Raw genomic sequence first — 19,943 nt, forward strand, 5'->3', positions numbered from 1 at the left:
AAGAAATAGGAAAACACTTATCACTTTTTAAATTAATTAAGTTTTACCTTCTAAAAATGCATTCATAGAAAAGTATATTATTTTAAAAAAAATACATTGTCATTTCTATATTCTTGAATTCTTATTTATAGGTCAATTAAAAAATTGATGATTTTTTTTTGTTAACAAATTATAAGTAAATTAATTAGTAGGTGATTTTTTTCATCAACAAATATTACTCTTATATATATATATAATTATCTTGTTCTTAATTAAAGATAGATAACTATATAGAGGAAATGGGAGAAAAAATATGTGTTTATCTTCTCCCATATATCAATACTATATTGCTTTTAAAAGAGGGAGAAAGAAATACTATAGAGGAAATGATTAAGAAACTAATAATAAGCATTGATTATATTATTTGTGTTCAATTATTTTCTTCATTATTTCTTTTGGCGTCTTCTGATAGTTATGTCCTTTTCTTAAATAATTATAATTATTTCCCTTTTTTTAATGTTGAATCTTTAAAACAATGAATAAAAATAGTTCATAATAATTTGCAAAAACATATATATTCAATGCTCTTCATTTTGAAACATAAGTTTTTAGAGCTTTCATTTCAAATTGAGTTTACTAAGAGAAATAAACTTACATTGATGAAGACACATAAACTGAACATTAAACATAGCTTCAAACTAATCATCTTTAAATTATCATAATGTATTCTTAAAAAGATTTAAATCAATACTTGATATGCATGAAAGTGAAAGTTACTATAGAGAGCAAAACACCACAATCTTAAGAGTGTTTTAAGATAATAATTCGTAGTTATTTTTTACTCGACTTTCTAGATTCTAATGGAAATGACGCTATAACTAAACATAAATAGTATGTATAAATAATTTAATATCATTTATTCTAAATTGATTTTAAATACAAAAATAAAATAATAATCTTAAAAGTTATTAATTAAAAATTTATATTTTGTCTATATTATCAATTAAACTGCCTACAAAATTTTACAAATATTTTTTTAAATTTTTTTTATCCATCTTATCAATTATATAGACACACGGATTCATAAACATTGTGGACTATCAATAATTTTAAGTAACCTTTACAATTTTTATTATTTTTTTTTCAAATATTCTATGCATTATTTTTAAATAACTACGAGAGTATTTTAAAACAATATATATGACCTTTTGTAGCATTTTTGTGAAGTTTTCAGAGTGTCTTTCTCTGTAAATTATCTTTTACTTTTTTTTCAAAAAGTAAGAAAAAACGAGTTTTTAATTGCCTAAAAGAAATATTTTCTAATTAGATATTTGATTAACTATATGCGTATATTCATGGAAGTTATCATAATCGATTAGTTAAAAAAATGAAGATTTATATATTAATTTATGTGTAAAATATTGAAAATTTCAAAGATAAAATTAATTTATAATAAGTGAATGAAAATATTATTTTATTAGTAAGTTTTTTAAAATTAAACTATCTAAATTTATTTTTTAAATGATATTAAAAATCATGAATTAAAATTTATCATAATAAAATGTATTTTTTGTTGATGTATTAATTTGCTTTTTTATCTAATTAATTTTTTAAAAGAGACTTAAAACACACTCTACCTAATTATGTTGTTATTAATAACTAAATTAGCTATGCAACATTTAATAATAGGGAATGGCTTTCCATAAATACTTCGAAGCCATTTTACTGTATAACACCATTACATAATCATTGTGTTACTTAGCATTTAAATTGCTAGTTGATCTTATTTATATAATATAATCATTGATTTCAGAAAAACCATGAACATGTTCAAACGAAATCATGTTGTTCGTGATTCTTATCTGGAATAACTTTTAAATTATACATATGTTAAGAATTAAGATTCTAAATGCACTGATGTTTAAAAAATTGAATGACTGTATTATTAATATTAATTGTAAACGTGGCTTTAAATAGTGAAATGACATTTACTAAACAATTAAAAACCATCCATCGAAAATAAAACTAGTAGTGGTTAAATGAGAAAAATTAATAAATATTCCTAAAGACTTGGTAAACCAAGATATTATTCAAAACAGAAATAAAACTACTGCAAATTTCTTCATTTCTTCCCTTAAACTAAATGTTATAAAACAATTAGTTTATATCAGAAATTATATCAAACATATCACACACTTCCAGTAACTTTCGAAACTTCTGAAAAACTTCTATCTTCAATGGCTTGGTCATTATATCAGCCAATTGATCTTGACTCTTGCAATGAACTAATTCAATTGTACCTTCCTTAGTAAGATTTCTTAAGAAATGAAACCTTACATCAATGTGTTTGCTGCAGTCGTGCATAACAGGATTCTTTGACAATTTAATGGTTGAGTTGTTATCACAGATCATAGTTATACAATTTTCATAAGAATGACCAACTCTTTTAAGATTCTTCTCATCCAAACTCCTTAACAAGCACAAACAACAGTTGCTACAAATTCTGCTTCTGTGGTTGATAAAGTTACAATAGGTTGTTTTTTGGAACACCATGAGACAACACCTAACCCCATTAAAAATACATAACCGGATGTACTCTTCCTATCTTCCATATCCCCTGCATAGTCACTGTCTGTGAAAGCTAATAGCTCACCACTTTCTGTTGTCTTATAATAAATTCCATAATTCACAGTTCCTTTCAAGTATCGTAAGGCTCTTTTAGCTACCTGCAGGTGAATATCCAATGGTTTTGCCATATATCTACTTATGAGAAATGTAACAAACATCATATCAGGTCTTGTGGCAGTGAGATACATCAAACTACTAACCAACTGCTTGTAATAAGTTTCATCAACAAAATTTCTGGTTCCATCTTTGCTCATTTTGTAACCTGGAACAATTGATGTGCCTACATGATTACTTTCCAGCATACCAAACCTGCTCAAAACTTCTAATGCATATTTTCTTTGACATATATAAATACCATCAGGTCTTTGTAGCACCTCAATCCCAAGAAAAAAATCTCATTTTTCCCAAGTCAGACATATCAAATTCTCTTAACATAGAGCTTTTAAACTCAGACATCATGACTTCATCATTACCAATAAAAATTAAATCATCAACATAAATACTTACAATGATAATTTTTCCTTCGTTGTTTCTCTTGGTGAATAATGTCTGCTCGCTGTCACACTGTTGAAATCCTTCACTAATGAAATGAGTTTCAATTCGACTGAACCAAGCTCACGGGGCTTGTTTTAAGCCATACAAAGCTTTATGCAACTTATAAACCAAATGTTCACTACCCTTCATTTCATACCCTTTTGGTTGCTCCACATAAACATCCTCGTTAAGGTCACCATGAAGGAAAGCCGACTTAACATCTAGCTGGAAAATTTTCCAAGTTTTATGTGCAGCTAAAGCAATAATCATTCTTACTATATCCATCCTTGCCACTGGTGCATAAACTTCTGTGTAGTCAATTCCATGCTTTTAAGAATACCCTTTGGCCACTAATCTAGCCTTGTACTTATCAATCTTGCCATGTTCATTGTATTTGATTTTGTAGACCCATTTCACTCCAATTATTTTAGCTCCAATAGGTACTGTAGTGAGTGTCCATGTTTGATTCTTTTTTATGGATTTGATTTCTTCATCCATAGCCCATCACCAATTCGGATCTTTCACAGCTTCCTCAAAACATGTGGGATCATTTGACACCATTAATGTCATATGGGTCTCATCCTCCGACAAACCTTCGCCAGGAACATAATCACCCATCCATGTAGGAGGTTGCTTATTTCTTGATGCTCGTACTCGATCTTCTCCTTCACTGGAAGATCTTCTCCTTTACTGGAATTCTTCTCCAACATCAATATTGTTGTCTGCATCTATTTCTGCATCATTCTCACCTGTATTTATTTCTGCATCATTCTCACCTACATCTATTTCTGCATCATTCTCACCTGCATCATCATTCCATTCTAAATCTGGTACAGGTTGTGTTCCATCCAAATCCCATTATTTGTCTTCCTCAAAAATCACATCTTTACTTATGAGAATTCTTTTAGCTATAGGATCAAATAGCCTATAGCCTTTAGATTCCTCACTAATTCCCAACAGTACACAAGTGATGCTTCTATTATCGAGTTTGGTTCTTCTTGTTTCTGGAACGTGCATATGGGCTACACATCCAAAGACCCGAAAGTGAGCAACCGAGGGTTTCACTCCACTCCATGATTCTTGTGGTGTAACATATTTCACAACTAATGTAGGAGATCTGTTTAAGACATAAATGGTCCAGTTCACTGCCTGGCCAAAAAGACTTGGGAATATTTTTACCAGATAGCATGGAACGAACCATGTTCATCACTGTTTTGTTTTTCCTTTCGGCAACTCTGTTTTGTTGTGGAGTATAAGTAGTGGTTAATTGCCTTTTGATCCCATTTTGTTTGCAAAAATCATGGAACTATGTTGAATGAAATTCTCCCCCTCTGTCTGTGCGTAAACACTTAATAGACATTTCAATCTCTTTCTCAACCATAATCTTAACACATTTGAAAGAATGTAACGCTTTTGATTTTTCTGCCAAAAAATACACCCATGCTTTTCTACTATAATCATCAATGAATAATAGAAGATACCTTTTATTACTATTAGATGTTTGAGAGATGGGACCACATATATCTGCATGGATAAGTTCTAGCTTCTGACTTGCTCTCCAATTACTTTGTTTTGGAATGGAGTCACGATGTTGCTTTCCATTAAGACAGTCAATGCAGATTACTGTTGACATAGAGAGTTGAGGAAGTCCTTGTACCATGTTCTTGTTCAATAATGTTCGTAAGCCACTATAGCTTAAATGCCCATACCTTCGGTGCCAAAGATGAGATAGTTTTTGAGTGTGTGTATGAAGGCATTGGTCAGATTGTGTTTGATGGAAAGTAAAAGATTGGGGCAGCAGGAAAAACATCCTGTTGGCACTCATGTTGATCTGAATTATCAAGCCTTTCTTTGGATGAAATATTTTGCACATTCCTCCCTTGATCAAAATGGTCAAGCCTTTCTCTTGTAATTGCCCTATGCTTAAGAGATTATTTCGCAATTATGGAATATAGTAAACTCCAGTGATAACAAAGTTTACTCCATCTTCCAGTAACTTGATGCTCCCTTTTCCCATCACTGTCATCTTGGTGTTGTTTCCCAATTTTACTGAGTGTCGAAAGTTTGCATCAAACTCATGGAACATAGCAGAATCACCACACATGTGATTAGAACATCCTAAATCAAGAAACCAAACGTCTTTTCCTTTAGTCTCAGGAAACTCCACGTAAGACATCAAAAGTAGTTCTTCTTCTTCATCATCAACCTCCACATAATTTGCCTTTTTGTTGTGAGGACATTCATAAAAAAAATGTCAAGTTGATGGCATTGGTAGCACTCTACAGTTGCCTTGTTGAAAGTTGTTCGACCTCTTCCTCTTCCCCGTCCTCTTTCTCTTCCTTTGTAGCCACCTCGACTATGACTTCTTTCCTCTTCAAAGGTCACTTTTAAGGCTTGTTCGTCATCTTTGTGTCTACGAAACTTTTTTCATGTACTATTAGTGAGCTTTGTAACTCATCAACAGAAAGATTATCTATGTCTTTGGAACATACAATGTAATCAAACTTCTCAATTAAAGAACGAAGAATTTTTTCAACCACTTTAATGTCTGACATAACTTCTCCTTAAGTTCTCATTTTGTTGGCCACTGGCATGACCCTGGAGAAATACTCTATCACTACTTCACCAGATCTCATCTCAAGAACTTCAAATTCTTTGCGGAGAGCTTGAAGATGAGATCTTTTTACCCTTGCATTGCCTTCAAACTTTTTCTTCATAGCATCCCATATCTCTTTAGAAGTGTCTTTCTTGAGTATGGTGTCGAGAACAGTTCGATCAATCGCTTGAAAGAGATAGTTTTTAACTTTCAAATCTTTCAGTCGCATCTCATCTTGCTTCTCTTATTGTGCTTCAGTTTGTATAGTTTCGCTTGCTGGGATTACATAACCAGGTTCAATGAGATCCCAATACTCTTTAGATCGAAGGAAATTTTCCATTAACATGCTCCAATGGTCATAATGACCATCAAAGCGTGGGATGGCTGGCTGGACAAAGCTCCCTTCGATAGTCATTTTCTGCTGGTGCAAAACTTCAAAGACTGCTGCTTTGAAGTATCGGGTCCAGTAGGGGCTCTAATACCAGATTGTTAAGAATTAAGATTGTAAATGCACTAATGGAGAGAAAATTGTTATTAATTGTAAACATGGCTTTAAATAGCCAAATGACAGTTACTAAAAATTACCCACCGAAAATAAAGCTAATAGTTGTTACAGAAATGAGAAAAATTAGCAAATATCCCTAAAGATTTGGTAAACCAAGATATTATTCAAAACAGAAATAAAACTGCTGCAAACTTCTTCAACATATTCACAAGTGAAACTCATAACCGCGAGATAACCAGATTTCGAATTCCGGAATATTTATTTTAAAGTTTTTTTTAGAGAAAAGTTAAATGTAAGAAATATTTAATATAATTAAAAAATAAATAAATAGATAAATTATTTTACTATTGTTCATATTTTTATGATTTCTTAATTTTATGGATAAAAAATGTTTATGGAGGAATAATTCTTAATTTTATTACATTTATTTTAGTTTAATAAAATTTATTACTATTTATATTTTATTTTTAATAAAATTTATTATTTTTTAGTCTCTTATAACTATAAGAGAAAAAGACACAACAAACACAACACAATCATAAAAGTATTTGTCCGGAATATCATGAAACTTGTATATAATGAACAAAATTAACTTTAGCAACTCTACATGTAAATTATTCATTAAAAGTATGCTTAATTTAAATATATTAACATTTAAAATTAGAATACATATTTATGTCATTTGTTGAACTCTTATGTTAAATAAGATGTACTTGATAATTTTTAATGAGAATACTATTTGTTTGGATAATTTTTTTAAATAATTTAAAAAAAATAAAATTAGTATGTTCATATTAAGCTAATAATAAATTAAGTTGTAAAAATTATTTCGTATAATTTTTTAAAAATTTATTTTTAGTTTGTTAATAAGTTATTTTTAGTTCATGCAAAAAATTATCTTTAAAAAATTTACGAGTTCATGGAAAAGTTCTTTAAAAATACTTTAAATTCAAAACAAGGAAAAAGAAACTAAATAAATAAATGTTGCATTAATAAGCGGAAAAATTATATGTAGGAAAATTTTATTATATTGCCATAATTTTATAACTATATGATTTTCTTAAGGTAAATATACTTAATTGGGTTAAATATATTTTTAGTTAATTAATTGAAAATAATTAATTTGTAGTCATTCAACAAATTATCATTTTAGTTCTCTAAAACGCATAGTTATTTTTCTAATTATTTAGAAAAACTTAAATCGTTTTCTTTTAGAAAATAAATGTACGATGAAGTAGGGTAAGTGAGAGAAAAATTCAGATGTATATAAAAACTTGTGTTGACAATACAATATATATATATATATATATATATATATATATATATATATATATATATATATATATATATATATATACTGCTACAATTTTGAAGATATGTACATTGCCTCCTACTTTGCTGCTACAGTTTTGAAGATATGGTGTGTTCAGTTCTAAAGTTTGCTTCAAATACCTGAAATGAAAAAAAAAAAAACTGTGGAATAAGTTGAATTCTTTATTAGCAGAATTTTCTAACAAACAAAGAACTAGCAGACATCTAGAAAACAATTTTTTCCATAAATATTTTTAAAACAGAAAAAAAAGTATTTGAGTTTTTTATGTGCACAAGTTAAAAAAAATAAAAATTCATAAAAATTAGGTGAGGAAATTTATAAAATAATTTAAATATAAATTCAATTTAACGAGAAATAATTTTTTTTTTCTATTTTAGAAGAGTTTATAAAAAAAGTTAAACATGGTGAAAATTTTAGTTACAAATGTGATAGAATCTAATTCTATAACCATTGTAGTTATTGGGAAGGGAAGAATTATTAGCATTTAACAAATAAAAGCTTCATAATTATAACTAGAAATTTTAATTTTTTATTTTAATTCTCAACATATTAAAATTAAAAGATTTTTTCTCACATTTTTTTTAAATCAAATTGTAGTCCTTAGATCTACACTTTTTCCTCTCTACAATTTCAAAATTAGGATATATATAAAACATATTTAAAACTATTATTGACATTAGGATTAAATATATATAATATTTACGGGTTGAACTTCAAATACAAATAAGCAAACTAAAAGTCGTTACTATATTAGATAATTGTATGCTCTTTTTGAAAGAAAAAAAAAACCCTAATAATGTGCAAATCAATAATCATAAACCTACCTTCAAAGTTCTTACCTTTTCCACTTTTTTATGATTTTGGTTTCTCTTTCTAAATGATCCTCTTTGATTGAGAAAAGTTCATAACTGATTAGGCAGTTTCAACGTTCTCAGAATTAGCACCAGGATATACATTTTTTAGATCCTTAAGTAATTGTAACTTCTCAATCTCCTCATCTTTAACCGAAATAGTGTCCTTCAAAGAAGCCACCTGAAAATTCAAGTATAAATTTGAACAAGCTCTTATAAGAGACTACGAAAAAATAGATGCCATATCTGCTGAAATAATGTATTTGATATATTCATAAACGATAGAAAATTATAATTATATTTTGACATACATAGATTTTCTATATTTAACTAATTATATACGTGAATGATATCATTCTTTATCCAAAACCTTAATGAATTAATGGGTCTTTCATTTTTATATAGTGTTTTATTTTTTAGTTTTTATCCAATGTGAAACTTATATTCATATTTATATTTTCAACAAAATAAATATAAAAGTACGTTATGTTACGGTTCCTTAAATATAAAAGTTTATTTTTTTATAATCATTTTACTTTTGTATTTTGTATCAAGTGAACGCAAGTGTATCTCATCTTTCATCTAAAACGATTGAAAATGAAGTAAGAACCATCTAAATAAATTTAAGCACCTGTTCCATTAATTCTCTAACATCTCTTCCTTCTTTGCTACTTTTAGCAGCTCCTAACTCAACTCCGGAAACCCTCTCAGCAAACTTTAAAGTACTCAAAGATTCAGAAAAAGACTTTACATCAGAATTAATTTGGACCAACATGAGTGTTTTTGCTTGACCACCTGTGCGACGAAAAATAGAATGTTACCTCATCAGAAAAAATTGATACAGAAAACCTTAATTTTTCACTTTTTTTTGAGGATGCTAGTTAGACAAGACAAGACATCTTGGCAACAAGAAATGATGATTTTACCAAGAGATGTTTGCAGAAGTTGAGTGAGCTTGCTATTTCTATATGGCACATGAGCAGTCTTCTGAGAAAGTGCAAAAATGACATCTCCAAGAGCAGATAGTGATTTGTTGATATGTTGTGCTTCCTTGAGTCTATCCCCAGTTACTTCAGAGCGATCAACTCTTTCACTTCCTGCTAAATCTACCAAATGAAGATTACCATGAAGAGAGGAACCAGCCTTTTTATCCATCCCACGAACATGAATTGAGACAACACTGTATACACACATTTAATGAAACATTATGGTAGAAAGCTATTATTACATTGTTAAATTGTGAAGAGAGTGAAAACACAAACCTGTGAGAACGACTACTTCTTTCATTCATAGCTGTCGAACCCTTAGCTCTATTTTTCAGACCAATGTCCATTAGCTTTATGACATCTTCAGGTGATTTCACAGGTTGCATGGTAGCATCAGGCACTGCTAATCCATTTGGTTGAGCATTACTCAGTATCCCAAGTGTGTGTAAATCAAGGAAATCATCGTTCAGAGACATCACATGCTATTTTTTTTCTCTAAAAAAGTAAGAGAAAGAGAAAAGAAGTTCATGCTAGAAAAAGGATATTTCTTTGAAGCATCAGTTGTTAATAAGTCTCGAACTTGTTCATTGTATATCTCAATTACTTGAACACCAATCTCATACTCTATTGAGCTTTTTCTACTTGTAGATATGCTGAAGAGATCATTAAGAGCTCGATAGTTAACACCAACAGTCTCGGGTGTTGCATTATTTGGACCACTCTGAAAAACAATGGCAACATATATAAAAACATAACAAAATCAAAGTTTGAGATAGTGATGAAAACGAAAACATATATGGTTAACCCAATGACAATATGCTGAGAAAAAGTTGCATACCATTGTGAAAGTTTTCCCTGAACCAGTTTGACCATAAGCAAATATACATACGTTATACCCATCCAATACTGATCGTATGAAGGCTTGTATGTCAGCATACACCCCAGCTACATCATTCAAGTGAGAAAATCCAAATGAAGAAATGGAGTCAACATGCATAGATATTATATTATGAAGTTGTAAAAGTTCATCCATTCAAAACCTTATGATAAAATGGAGATTATAGAGAAATATAACCTTGAGTTGAGGTTGGACCAAAGACCTTATTGAACTTAAATGTTCTAAGGCCTTCCTTTCCTGGTTTGGAAGGATTTGCCACAACCAACTCAGTTTCACCAATGTGTTCCACAATAGATTGTTTTTCCTTTTGACCAGGAAGAAATGGTCTAAGTCGACAATATACTCTTATATTTCCTATATCAGAGAAAAGTCCCATGTAAATTCACAGCACATACCTCCATCTATTAACTGTTGGACAAACATAAACAGTGCTACCTTTTAATTCTTGAACTTCATTGAACAGTTTTCGGTTTTCTGCAAGAACTATTTGATAATTCTCAGCTGCATCTACTAGTGGTTTCAGATTTAAACCTAAACAAGTTACTACAGTTATTAACTGGTCAAAGAAAACAAGAAAATTTGGAGGGTGAGCATAAAGTTTAATGTAACATACCTAACTTTTTACATTCCTCAGAGTAAATAATTTGCTCTTTCAAAGCATCTTGCTTAATAGATTCCCATGATAATTTCAATGTCTGAATTGCAAGTTCGATAGAATATTGTAACAGTTGACATCACTATAATAAGATTGACATTTCGTTGTATATAAGTTTAGTTACCTTTATGGAACTGAACTGAATATTCACATCTTTTCGTATCTGGTTCTCTTTCTGCATCCACTTCTGATATTTTGACTCGTAAAGGGTTTCATTCTCTTTAACCTTATTTCTTAGTTTTTCCAACAAATTTTCGTATTCTTGTGATTTCTCTTTCAGCTCTTCTCTACCAGCCTCCGCTTTTGCTTCCCATTCTGAGCATCGTACTTCGTGTGTTCTTTTCGTTGTTTCTAGTTCTTGCTTAAATGATGAAATTTCCATACTTTTGTCCTCTACCTCTTTCATATATTTCATAATTTCTTTCTCATTCGCCATTTTTTCATCTTGAGCTTTTGCTTTCAGTTCTGAGCATTGTGCTTCATATGCTTCTTTCGTTGTTTCTAGTTCTTGCTTAAATGCTAAAATTTCCATGTTTTTGTCCTCTAGCTCTTTGGTATATTTAATAATTTCTCTCCCATTCGCCATTTTTTCCTCTTCAGCGTTTGCTTTCAGTTGTGAGCACTGAACTTCATGTGTTTTTTTCATTGTTTCTAGCTCCTGTTTAAATGCTGAAATTTCCATATTTTTTTCCTCTAGCTCTTTGATATATCTAATAGTCTCATTCCCATTTGCTATTTTTTCCTCTTCAGTTTTTGCTTTCATCTGTGAGCATTGAACTTCATATGTTTTTTTCATTGTTTCCAATTCTTGCCTATATGCAGAAATTTCCTTATTTTTTTCCTCCAACTCTTTAATATAACTGATAGCCTCTTTTCCATTTTCCATCTTTTCCTCCTCAGTTTTTGCTTTCAGTTGTGAGCATTGTACTTCGTATGTTTTTGTCACTGTTTCTAGTCTTTGCCTCAGTGTTGAAATTTCCATATCTTTGTCCTCTAGCTCTTTAATATATCTACTAACCTCTTTACCCTCTTCGCTCTTTTCCTCCTCAGCTTTTGCTTCCAACCGTGAGCATTGTACTTCATATTCTTTTTTCATTGTCTCTAGCTTTTTGATTAGTATTGAAATTTCCATATTTTTGTCCTCCAATTCTTTAATATATCTGATAGAATCTTTTCCATCTGTCACGTTCTTCTCCTCAACTTTTTCTTTCAACTGTGAACACTCTACTTCATATGTTTTTGCCATCGTTTCTACTTTGTCTAGTTTTTGCTTCAACGTTGAAATTTCCATGTTTTTGTCCTCTAATTCTTTAACATATCTGATAGAATCTGTTCCATCTGTCATGTTCTTCTCCTCAACTTTTGCTTTCAACTGTGAACACTGTACTTCATATGTTTTTGATATTGTTTCTAGTGTTTCTAGATTTTTCCTCAACGTTGAAATTTCAATGTTTTTGTCCTCTAACATTTTCATTACATCTGTCATCTTTCCCTCCTCGGCTTTTGCTTCTAATTCTAAGCGTTGCTCTTCACACGTTTTTTTCATTGTTTCTAGTTTCTGATTTAATGCTGAAATTTCCATAGTTTTGTCCTCTAACTCGTTAATATATCTATTAATCTCTTTGCCATCTGCTCTATTTTCCTCCTTAGTTTTTTGTTCCATCTGTGAACATTGTACTTCGTATGTTTTTTTCATCGTTTCTAGCTTTTGTTTCAATGTTGAAATTTCCTTAGTTTTATCCTTCAACTCTTTAATATATCTCATAACCTCTTTGTCGCATTCCCTCTTTTCTTCCCTTTTAGTGTTCTCAATTAGGTTCACATCATTTTCCTTTTCTTCTTGCATTTTAGTCATCCTAGTTTGTTTTAATTCATCTACCTTCTTTTCTTCTTTTTCAATCCTCTCAGTCTACATGAAAAGGCCAAAGAACATGATTCATTTTTTTTTGTTAGCTACAAAACACAAAAATTTAATAGGATTCTCTCATATTTTATGTCTAGAAGTGCATACATATGTTACTTGTAAGCAAGAAACATTACCTTCAAATGTTGAAGTTGGTTTATGCTAACAATCTGTCAGAAAAAGGTTCCTATGATAAGTAGAAAAGCTTGTATTTTGTACTGATATATGTACTTTGTATTAATTCACATGCAGAATGATATCCAAAGCTATTCAGTATACCTCTCTTTCTTCCTCAGTTCCAGATGCAAGAGCTTCAAGGACTCTGATTCTTGAGTGATATTTTTCTTCACGGGCCTTAAAAATATTGTTTTGCTGAAGGTAAAAAGGAACATAGCACAGTGAAAAAAACAACTGAGAAAAACAAAGGCTAACCAGCTTTTGAAAATCATGCAACTTTAACGTACAGTTTTTAAATGTTCTGCTTGAGTTGATATACGTCGCTCAATCTCTTGCACAACCTTTCTCAATAAGCAAGCCACACGCTGAGATATAAAACATCATTGTTACACAATACACTTTAAATTACATGTGTAGAAAATTTTGCATGCACTGATATCTTATTATTAGGATAAACTTCTCCATTAATATTTGATGAAGATAAAACCCAAATGAATTGAGTATGTAAAAAGTTCTTCTTGTTTAACTTCTCTGAAGGTTAAGGTAGATAGATAAGCTTTTCCTTATTTTCTTCTCTCAGAAGTGCTTATGAGTAAATTTATCCAAATAATATAGACCTGTTCTTTTTCATGAATGCATTTGTTATTTATTTATTACTTGGGGTATTTCGCCATTTCTTCTTTCAACACTTTCTTCCAAAATACCATTCACCACACTCAAAAGCGACTGAGTAGGAGCATTCTGCAACAACAAATGCTAAAACAAATCAGTGATGTAGAAAAAATGTGAATTGTGCAAATCTTTGAAGGGGGTGAGAGAAAAGAACAGGAGAGCTTACATCCAAGCTAGTTGATTTCATCAGTTCTGAAATTTTGGCTGAAGGATGATCAGCATAGCTTCCTTGTTTTACTCGAAACACCTCGGGAAACTTGTTAGAACCTACTTGGTTTATTAACGTTGGTGATGGCTCTGCATAAGATGCGAAATAAGTATCATAAACACTAATATTTGGTTTTCAGAATCACAAAACATAGCCATATGAAAAATGCTTAAAAATTTGGTATTTCATCTTCATCTCACCATGTTTATAAGCATCGAAACATGCTGGAAAAGGTAAAAATTTCATCGTACCTGCCATAAGTGGACTGTGTAAAACACGTTGCAGCTTTGTTCCTGACAAAACCTTCCTCTGGGGTGAGTTAACTCCATTATTGATATTTGAACCTGAATTTCCCAGGTCTCTTGGTTCTATATTGTGGTTATTTGATGGTGGATTCATCACTATAGTTGAATTTTGTTGAAACAACACTTCATACATTAATGCGTAGATGCATCACAATGATGTCGTCCATTGTTTCATATCACCCAATAAACTATTCAAAACGTAAAATCATGTCAAAATTACCTCCATTAAAGCAATAGTAAAAATCATGGTACTGGTACTAAGGATTAAATTATACAATATGTTGTCGTAAATGCTCAACTTTTCAACAGTTATGCTCAAATAATATTACATCATCCTTAAACAATTTGCAGTATCAGTTGCAGACAACACATTTTGAATTTAATCAAGCTTCATCTCACCATGAATATCAAAGCTACTAACATGGATATTGTGTAAAGCATCAAAACCAGAGAATCCAACCTTGAAAATGTTAACATTGATGAAATGTTCTTGCTGCGGCGAGAGTTGAGTCAAAACCAGATGAATATCAATTGGATTTTTCTGCGTGAATATAGTTAGATATGATAAAAATAATAATTTATCAGGTAAGGGAAATTTTGGTTTGGATTTGTGAGAGAGAAAGAAAAAGGGGTTCCTCAAAAATAGGAGAGCAATTGCATGAACACCATTGCATGAATGATTTGCGTCACAATCATTGTAGTGAAAGAACACCATTGCATGAATGTCTCTCCAAAAAGAATTTGGATCCTTTAAAGTGTTTCTTCTCACTTTAGAGAATAGAGTTATTTATGTATTTATTATTTCATGGTTTAAATTGATCTATTTTAAAATTATAAACCAAAATCTCAAACAAAAGTAAATAGTATATAATTTTATCTTGTTCATTTATTACACATTCTTCATTTCTTATCATTTCCACCAAAATAAAATAACTCACAATTAAAACAATTTTAAAATATCCACAAATAAAAGGTGAAAAAAATAATCTCAATATCTTAAAGTGTTGAAGAAAAAAAAATCACAACTCTATTATAAGTCAAGGGAAATCCTAACAATTAATAAATGATTATTGATGTAATTGGAGATGCATATTTATTATTGATAGTCAAACATAGGAGTCATACTCAAAGTGAATAATATCATTTCTAACCTAAAATTTTATTATAAAAATGTCAAACTTTTTCATTTCCGTCTAACAATTTTTATTTTCAATTTAAAGGATATTTTTTCATACCTAACTAATTTCTTCTTCCATATAAATTATTAAACTTAAGAAGAATTTCAAAAATGTTTCTTCTGATCTTAAAAAAAAGAGGTTAGAATATAGAGACATGTTGTTTATAAGAATTAATCAAAATATTCTAACAAGAACGTGTATTTCTTAAAAGTATGATAACACAAGAACATATAGTAATACCCAGTATCTTCATTAGGGCATGTAGCTCTATTTCAGCATATAAAATTCATCATCGAACTTTGACTATCTTAAAGGACTTGAAAGCTATATATAAAGCCACGAAATTTAGTTTATTATATATATATATATATATATATATATATATATATATATAAAATATCAATATTCTAGGACATTTATTTATGATGACAAATAAGTCAAATATCCAAATCTTTGAAAATTTTCATTCCAATTCAATGCATGAGACATATATAAGCAATAGTAATTCAGAAAGCATACAAGTGATATCCCTTTATGACCAAAAATGGAAATTGTTCTTATTTGTTCATATTATAGGAAGTAATTTACTACAATTGTTATACTTTTTTTAATGATATAAAAAACATATGTTCTTAAATCTGCAGTGTCACAGTTATGTATGTTTTATGATTTTTGATACATATCTAGACATATTCTTCTTAAGCATACAATATATATTTAGAATGATCATATTGTCGTGTTTATTGCATGATAATTTAAAATACATTTTCTCTATTTATTGTAACTTAATTTTATATAACTTGTAATAACAAGTTTTAGTAATTCTTAGTGATAATATGAATGAAAGAAAATAGAGGCATTTTGAGCATAAAGTAATATCTTTAATATACTGCATTAAGTACATGACCAGAATATATTTTCTTACCATAAACTATATGAACTATATTTATAACAATGAATTAATAATAGTGTAACTTGATTCTCAATAATTACAAAATTATGATGAACTAGATGTCGTGTCAGACATGGCTTTCTTTTGAAAATTTTGTTTTAATTTGTTGTCGTATATTAAGAAGAAATTAAGTTAAAAGTTATTTATAGGGGTAAAATTTTTGGGAGTTAATGTTCTCGAAAAAAAAACACTGAAATATTTATATTTTAAATATAAACATAATTTATTTTTATTACGTGTAGTTTGGGATCAAATAAATAAATTTATATTTTCAACACTTTATATACGCTTTAAATCCCCAAAGGTGGAAATCATGTAAATAAGATAGAACAGTTGGTGAGCTTTCTTTTAATTTGAAATGAAATAGTTTTGTTTTTCAATAAATTATTAATATATGGTTAATAATTATTTGCTTGTTGGAGTGTCCAGGATTAACTAATACAACCTTTTTAGTTGTTAATCATCACAACACTAAGCAATTAAGATTAATTACTTATAAATTATACGTGTATCAATTTCTCTCACCTTTTGTGAATTAAAAAAAAATAACTTCATTAAATTTGATGATAAGCTTCACACTAAATAACCAATCCTAGTTAAATTTTATGGAAAACTCACTGAGGCCATGATCAGAGAAATTGTAGTCTTAGGCTAAATAATTTTAGACAGATCTAATACTGTAAATGATTTGATTCTTATCTAATATTTTAATTCTTTTAAGTCAAAAAAATATTCATTATTTAGATTTTGGATATTGTAAATTATCCTATCTAATCAAATTATTTTTATTTTTATAATTATTCTAACTCAATTTTGTAAAAAAAAAATTAACATATAAAATGATCTTTCAAGCTAATATTTGAGTAGTTTGCATCATTTAAATTTAAATATTATAGATCAAATATCAGTTTAAAATATAGTTTAACACATAAAAAAATTGGATGTTGTAGAATTAAAAATATTATATATTCATTTTTCTATAAGTTAAAAAGATCAAAATATATGAAATTTTAAAATAGAAAACAAATTCAAACATTTTAAGTTAAAGGATATGAATGTATAACTATTTTTTTTTTTTAATATAACTTGATTTTTGAAGGTAATAGTACAATAATATTTTTTTTGTTAGGTAACAATGAAAAAGTCAATACTAATGTATGCAAGAAGAACAGATGTTGAGAAAGGTTAGCTAGCTAGGGTAAATTATTATTCTAATAATGCTTCAATAATTTTAATCTGTATGATTACTTGGTTAAATTATTGTAAGTATTATTAAATTAATAAATAATTAAATTGGATTCTGCTTACCTCAAGAAATTTAAGAATTAATAAACTATGGTTGGCCTTTGCATGCTTATATTCAATGGCTGAATTTTTTAATACTCTAAAGTTTTGAGGGTGTACGTAAATTATAATAATGTTCTAGGAAAGAGGCATGAAGTGAAGTTCAAATTAGAGAGATGCACTAGCTAGAGAAAATAAAACTATACATTAATACATTCAATTATATTAGTGTTCAATTTTTTAATATTCTAAAGTTTTGAGGGTGTACATAAATTGAATTGTTCAATTTTTAAGTATTTGAAGACTTTTCTTTTTGCTAAAACAGTTTCATAATTCTTCGGTTAAGTTGTAATCATGAAATAATTTTCCTTATCTGTTCTATTCGAACGTGTATTAGTGTATCACTTGACAGAAAGAAGACAGAAAGAAGCCGACGACTACAGAAATAAAATTAAAAAAATAAAAATATATTTTTTTATATTTATTTGATATTATATATTTTTAAAAAGTAGATTTTAAATTTAATAAACAACAAATGTCATTATGATAGATTATATGATTTTAATATTATATTAAAAAATATATTTTAAATTAACTTTATTTTTAATTGATGTTTGTCATTATTGTTAAAAAGAATTGATAATATTATAAATAATAATATACTTTTTGAGAATATTTTTTGACAATATTTTAACATTATTTACGTGTCATTTTTTGATTGGTCCATGTTTGTATTTATTAATATTATTATTGATTATAAAGTAATTTTAGATCAATAAGTAAATAATATTAAAATGTTAGTAAAAAAAATGTTATAAAATATCTTTATTCTGTTATAAATTGGCGGGATGATAGAAATGGAGAAAAGTGCGTGTGAAAGAAGGTCGGAAAGGGAGACTACAAAAGAAGAAGGAAAAAGTGATGTGTTGTATTGTGAGATGTCGTTTGTTCCAAATACAATGTAGTCTCCGCGTTTATAGGAGTGGGCCCCATTCACATTCAAAACCATTGGCTCCCTTCACCACTACGCCCACAGTCATTCCCTCCTCGTCTTTTCAATCACAAATACCACCTTACGCCTTCTAACATCAAAATATTAACCTAAAAATATAATACCACTTTTCTCCTTAAAAATATGCAAGTATTTATTATATCAATGCCTTTATATTTTCCTAACCCAACACATTTAATAAAAAATATATGATGTGATTAATAATGAATGGATAATGATACTTTCACAACATTATTTTATAACATTTTAACACCATTTACGTGTCATTCTATAATTATGATTATTATTATTGATTATGCAGTAATTTTGAACCAAACACAAAATGACATGTAGATAATGTTAAAATGTTGTCAAAAAAATGTTGTCAAAGTATCATTATCTATATTGAACAGGTGTCTGAGAAGTTTCTAGGAAGACATATAAGAGATCCGATCATAATAAGTTGAATAGATGACAAAAATATATTCATGTATATTTGTGAATATAATATGTGGTGAGTGAATAGTATAAATGATATATGTAGATAATAAATAATAGATAATTTAATATTCTTTAGATACTAATCATATTTGTGAATATCTATTATTTATAAAAAATTAAAATTAAAATTTAATTTATATTTTACTATGTTAAATTTAATTAAAATTAAATATTTAATTTAATTTTTATTTTATTATGTTAAATTTAATTAAAACTAAATATTTAATTTAATTTTTATTTTTTATAATTTTATTTTAAATTGGTATTCGATAAACAGTGGAAACAAATTTTCTATTATAGATAAAGTATTTTACCTAACTCATTGTCATTTTAATGATTAATAAATTCTTAAAACACCATTTTTAATTTACAAAAGCCTTGATTTCATATATTTGTAAGTTTCTTTTAATTATATATTAGTATTTTACTATGGAAAATTGGAAGTCATTTAGAGTTTATAAAAGAATATGCATTTAATTTGGAATATATGTATTATTATTAAAAGAAATTATAATAGTGATTATAAAATGACTCTCAAGTCAGTCTAGGATTGAAGGTTCCACCGGTCATAAACATTTAATAAATTGATCTGTTTAACAGAAAGATCAATCTTAAACAATAATTAAAATTGATAATAATTAATTTAAATTAAAATGATATTATTAATTAAGTTGTAATTAGTCTGTCACTGATGTAAAATTCATTTTAAAATTTATAAATATAGATTTGAGATATAATAATAAGTTAATAACATTTAATACACATTTATTATTAAAACTATCAAATATTTTTTTTAATTTTCACGTT

The 19,943-nt window shown here is 28.4% G+C and overlaps 2 protein-coding genes across 2 annotated transcripts; both read right to left on the reverse strand.

Annotated features, from left to right (window-relative positions):
- Positions 1 to 2,450: 2,450 nt before the first annotated feature.
- Positions 2,451 to 3,869, reverse strand: LOC128193807 (secreted RxLR effector protein 161-like). The gene is made up of 3 exons (XM_052867930.1): positions 3,735 to 3,869; positions 3,285 to 3,366; positions 2,451 to 2,869 (listed from the first exon to the last, which is right to left on the reverse strand). The coding sequence occupies exons 1-3, from the start codon at positions 3,867 to 3,869 to the stop codon at positions 2,451 to 2,453; spliced, it is 636 nt and encodes a 211-aa protein (XP_052723890.1).
- Positions 3,870 to 8,282: 4,413 nt separating this feature from the next.
- LOC108343989 (kinesin-like protein KIN-14P) lies at positions 8,283 to 14,324 on the reverse strand. The gene is made up of 17 exons (XM_052867931.1): positions 14,177 to 14,324; positions 13,884 to 14,014; positions 13,703 to 13,786; positions 13,333 to 13,410; positions 13,148 to 13,240; positions 13,006 to 13,038; positions 12,788 to 12,874; positions 11,090 to 12,706; positions 10,924 to 11,005; positions 10,746 to 10,841; positions 10,488 to 10,664; positions 10,251 to 10,357; positions 9,958 to 10,133; positions 9,689 to 9,853; positions 9,353 to 9,606; positions 9,058 to 9,221; positions 8,283 to 8,607 (listed from the first exon to the last, which is right to left on the reverse strand). Exons 1-17 carry the CDS (start codon positions 14,322 to 14,324, stop codon positions 8,488 to 8,490), a joined length of 3,612 nt encoding a protein of 1,203 aa, XP_052723891.1. The 3' UTR covers positions 8,283 to 8,487.
- Between the last annotated feature and the right edge of the window lie 5,619 nt (positions 14,325 to 19,943).

Source organism: Vigna angularis, chromosome 8 (genome assembly GCF_016808095.1).
Source record: "Vigna angularis cultivar LongXiaoDou No.4 chromosome 8, ASM1680809v1, whole genome shotgun sequence".
NCBI classification, from domain to species: Eukaryota; Viridiplantae; Streptophyta; class Magnoliopsida; order Fabales; family Fabaceae; genus Vigna; species Vigna angularis.

Excerpts from the sequence above, each read along its gene's own strand:
- LOC108343989 (XM_052867931.1), bottom strand. The coding sequence starts at position 14,324 with ATGAATCCACCATCAAATAACCACAATATAGAACCAAGAGACCTGGGA. Across the intron at positions 14,015-14,176 it reads ACACAGTCCACTTATGGCAG|AGCCATCACCAACGTTAATA; the intron begins GTACGATGAAAT and ends CATCTTATGCAG. Across the intron at positions 10,842-10,923 it reads TGAGGAATGTAAAAAGTTAG|GTTTAAATCTGAAACCACTA; the intron begins GTATGTTACATT and ends TAACTTGTTTAG.
- LOC128193807 (XM_052867930.1), bottom strand. The coding sequence starts at position 3,869 with ATGCAGACAACAATATTGATGTTGGAGAAGAATTCCAGTAAAGGAGAA. Across the intron at positions 3,367-3,734 it reads TGATTATGTTCCTGGCGAAG|CTAGATGTTAAGTCGGCTTT; the intron begins GTTTGTCGGAGG and ends AAAATTTTCCAG. Across the intron at positions 2,870-3,284 it reads AAAAGGGTATGAAATGAAGG|GTTACAAAATGAGCAAAGAT; the intron begins GTAGTGAACATT and ends CAATTGTTCCAG.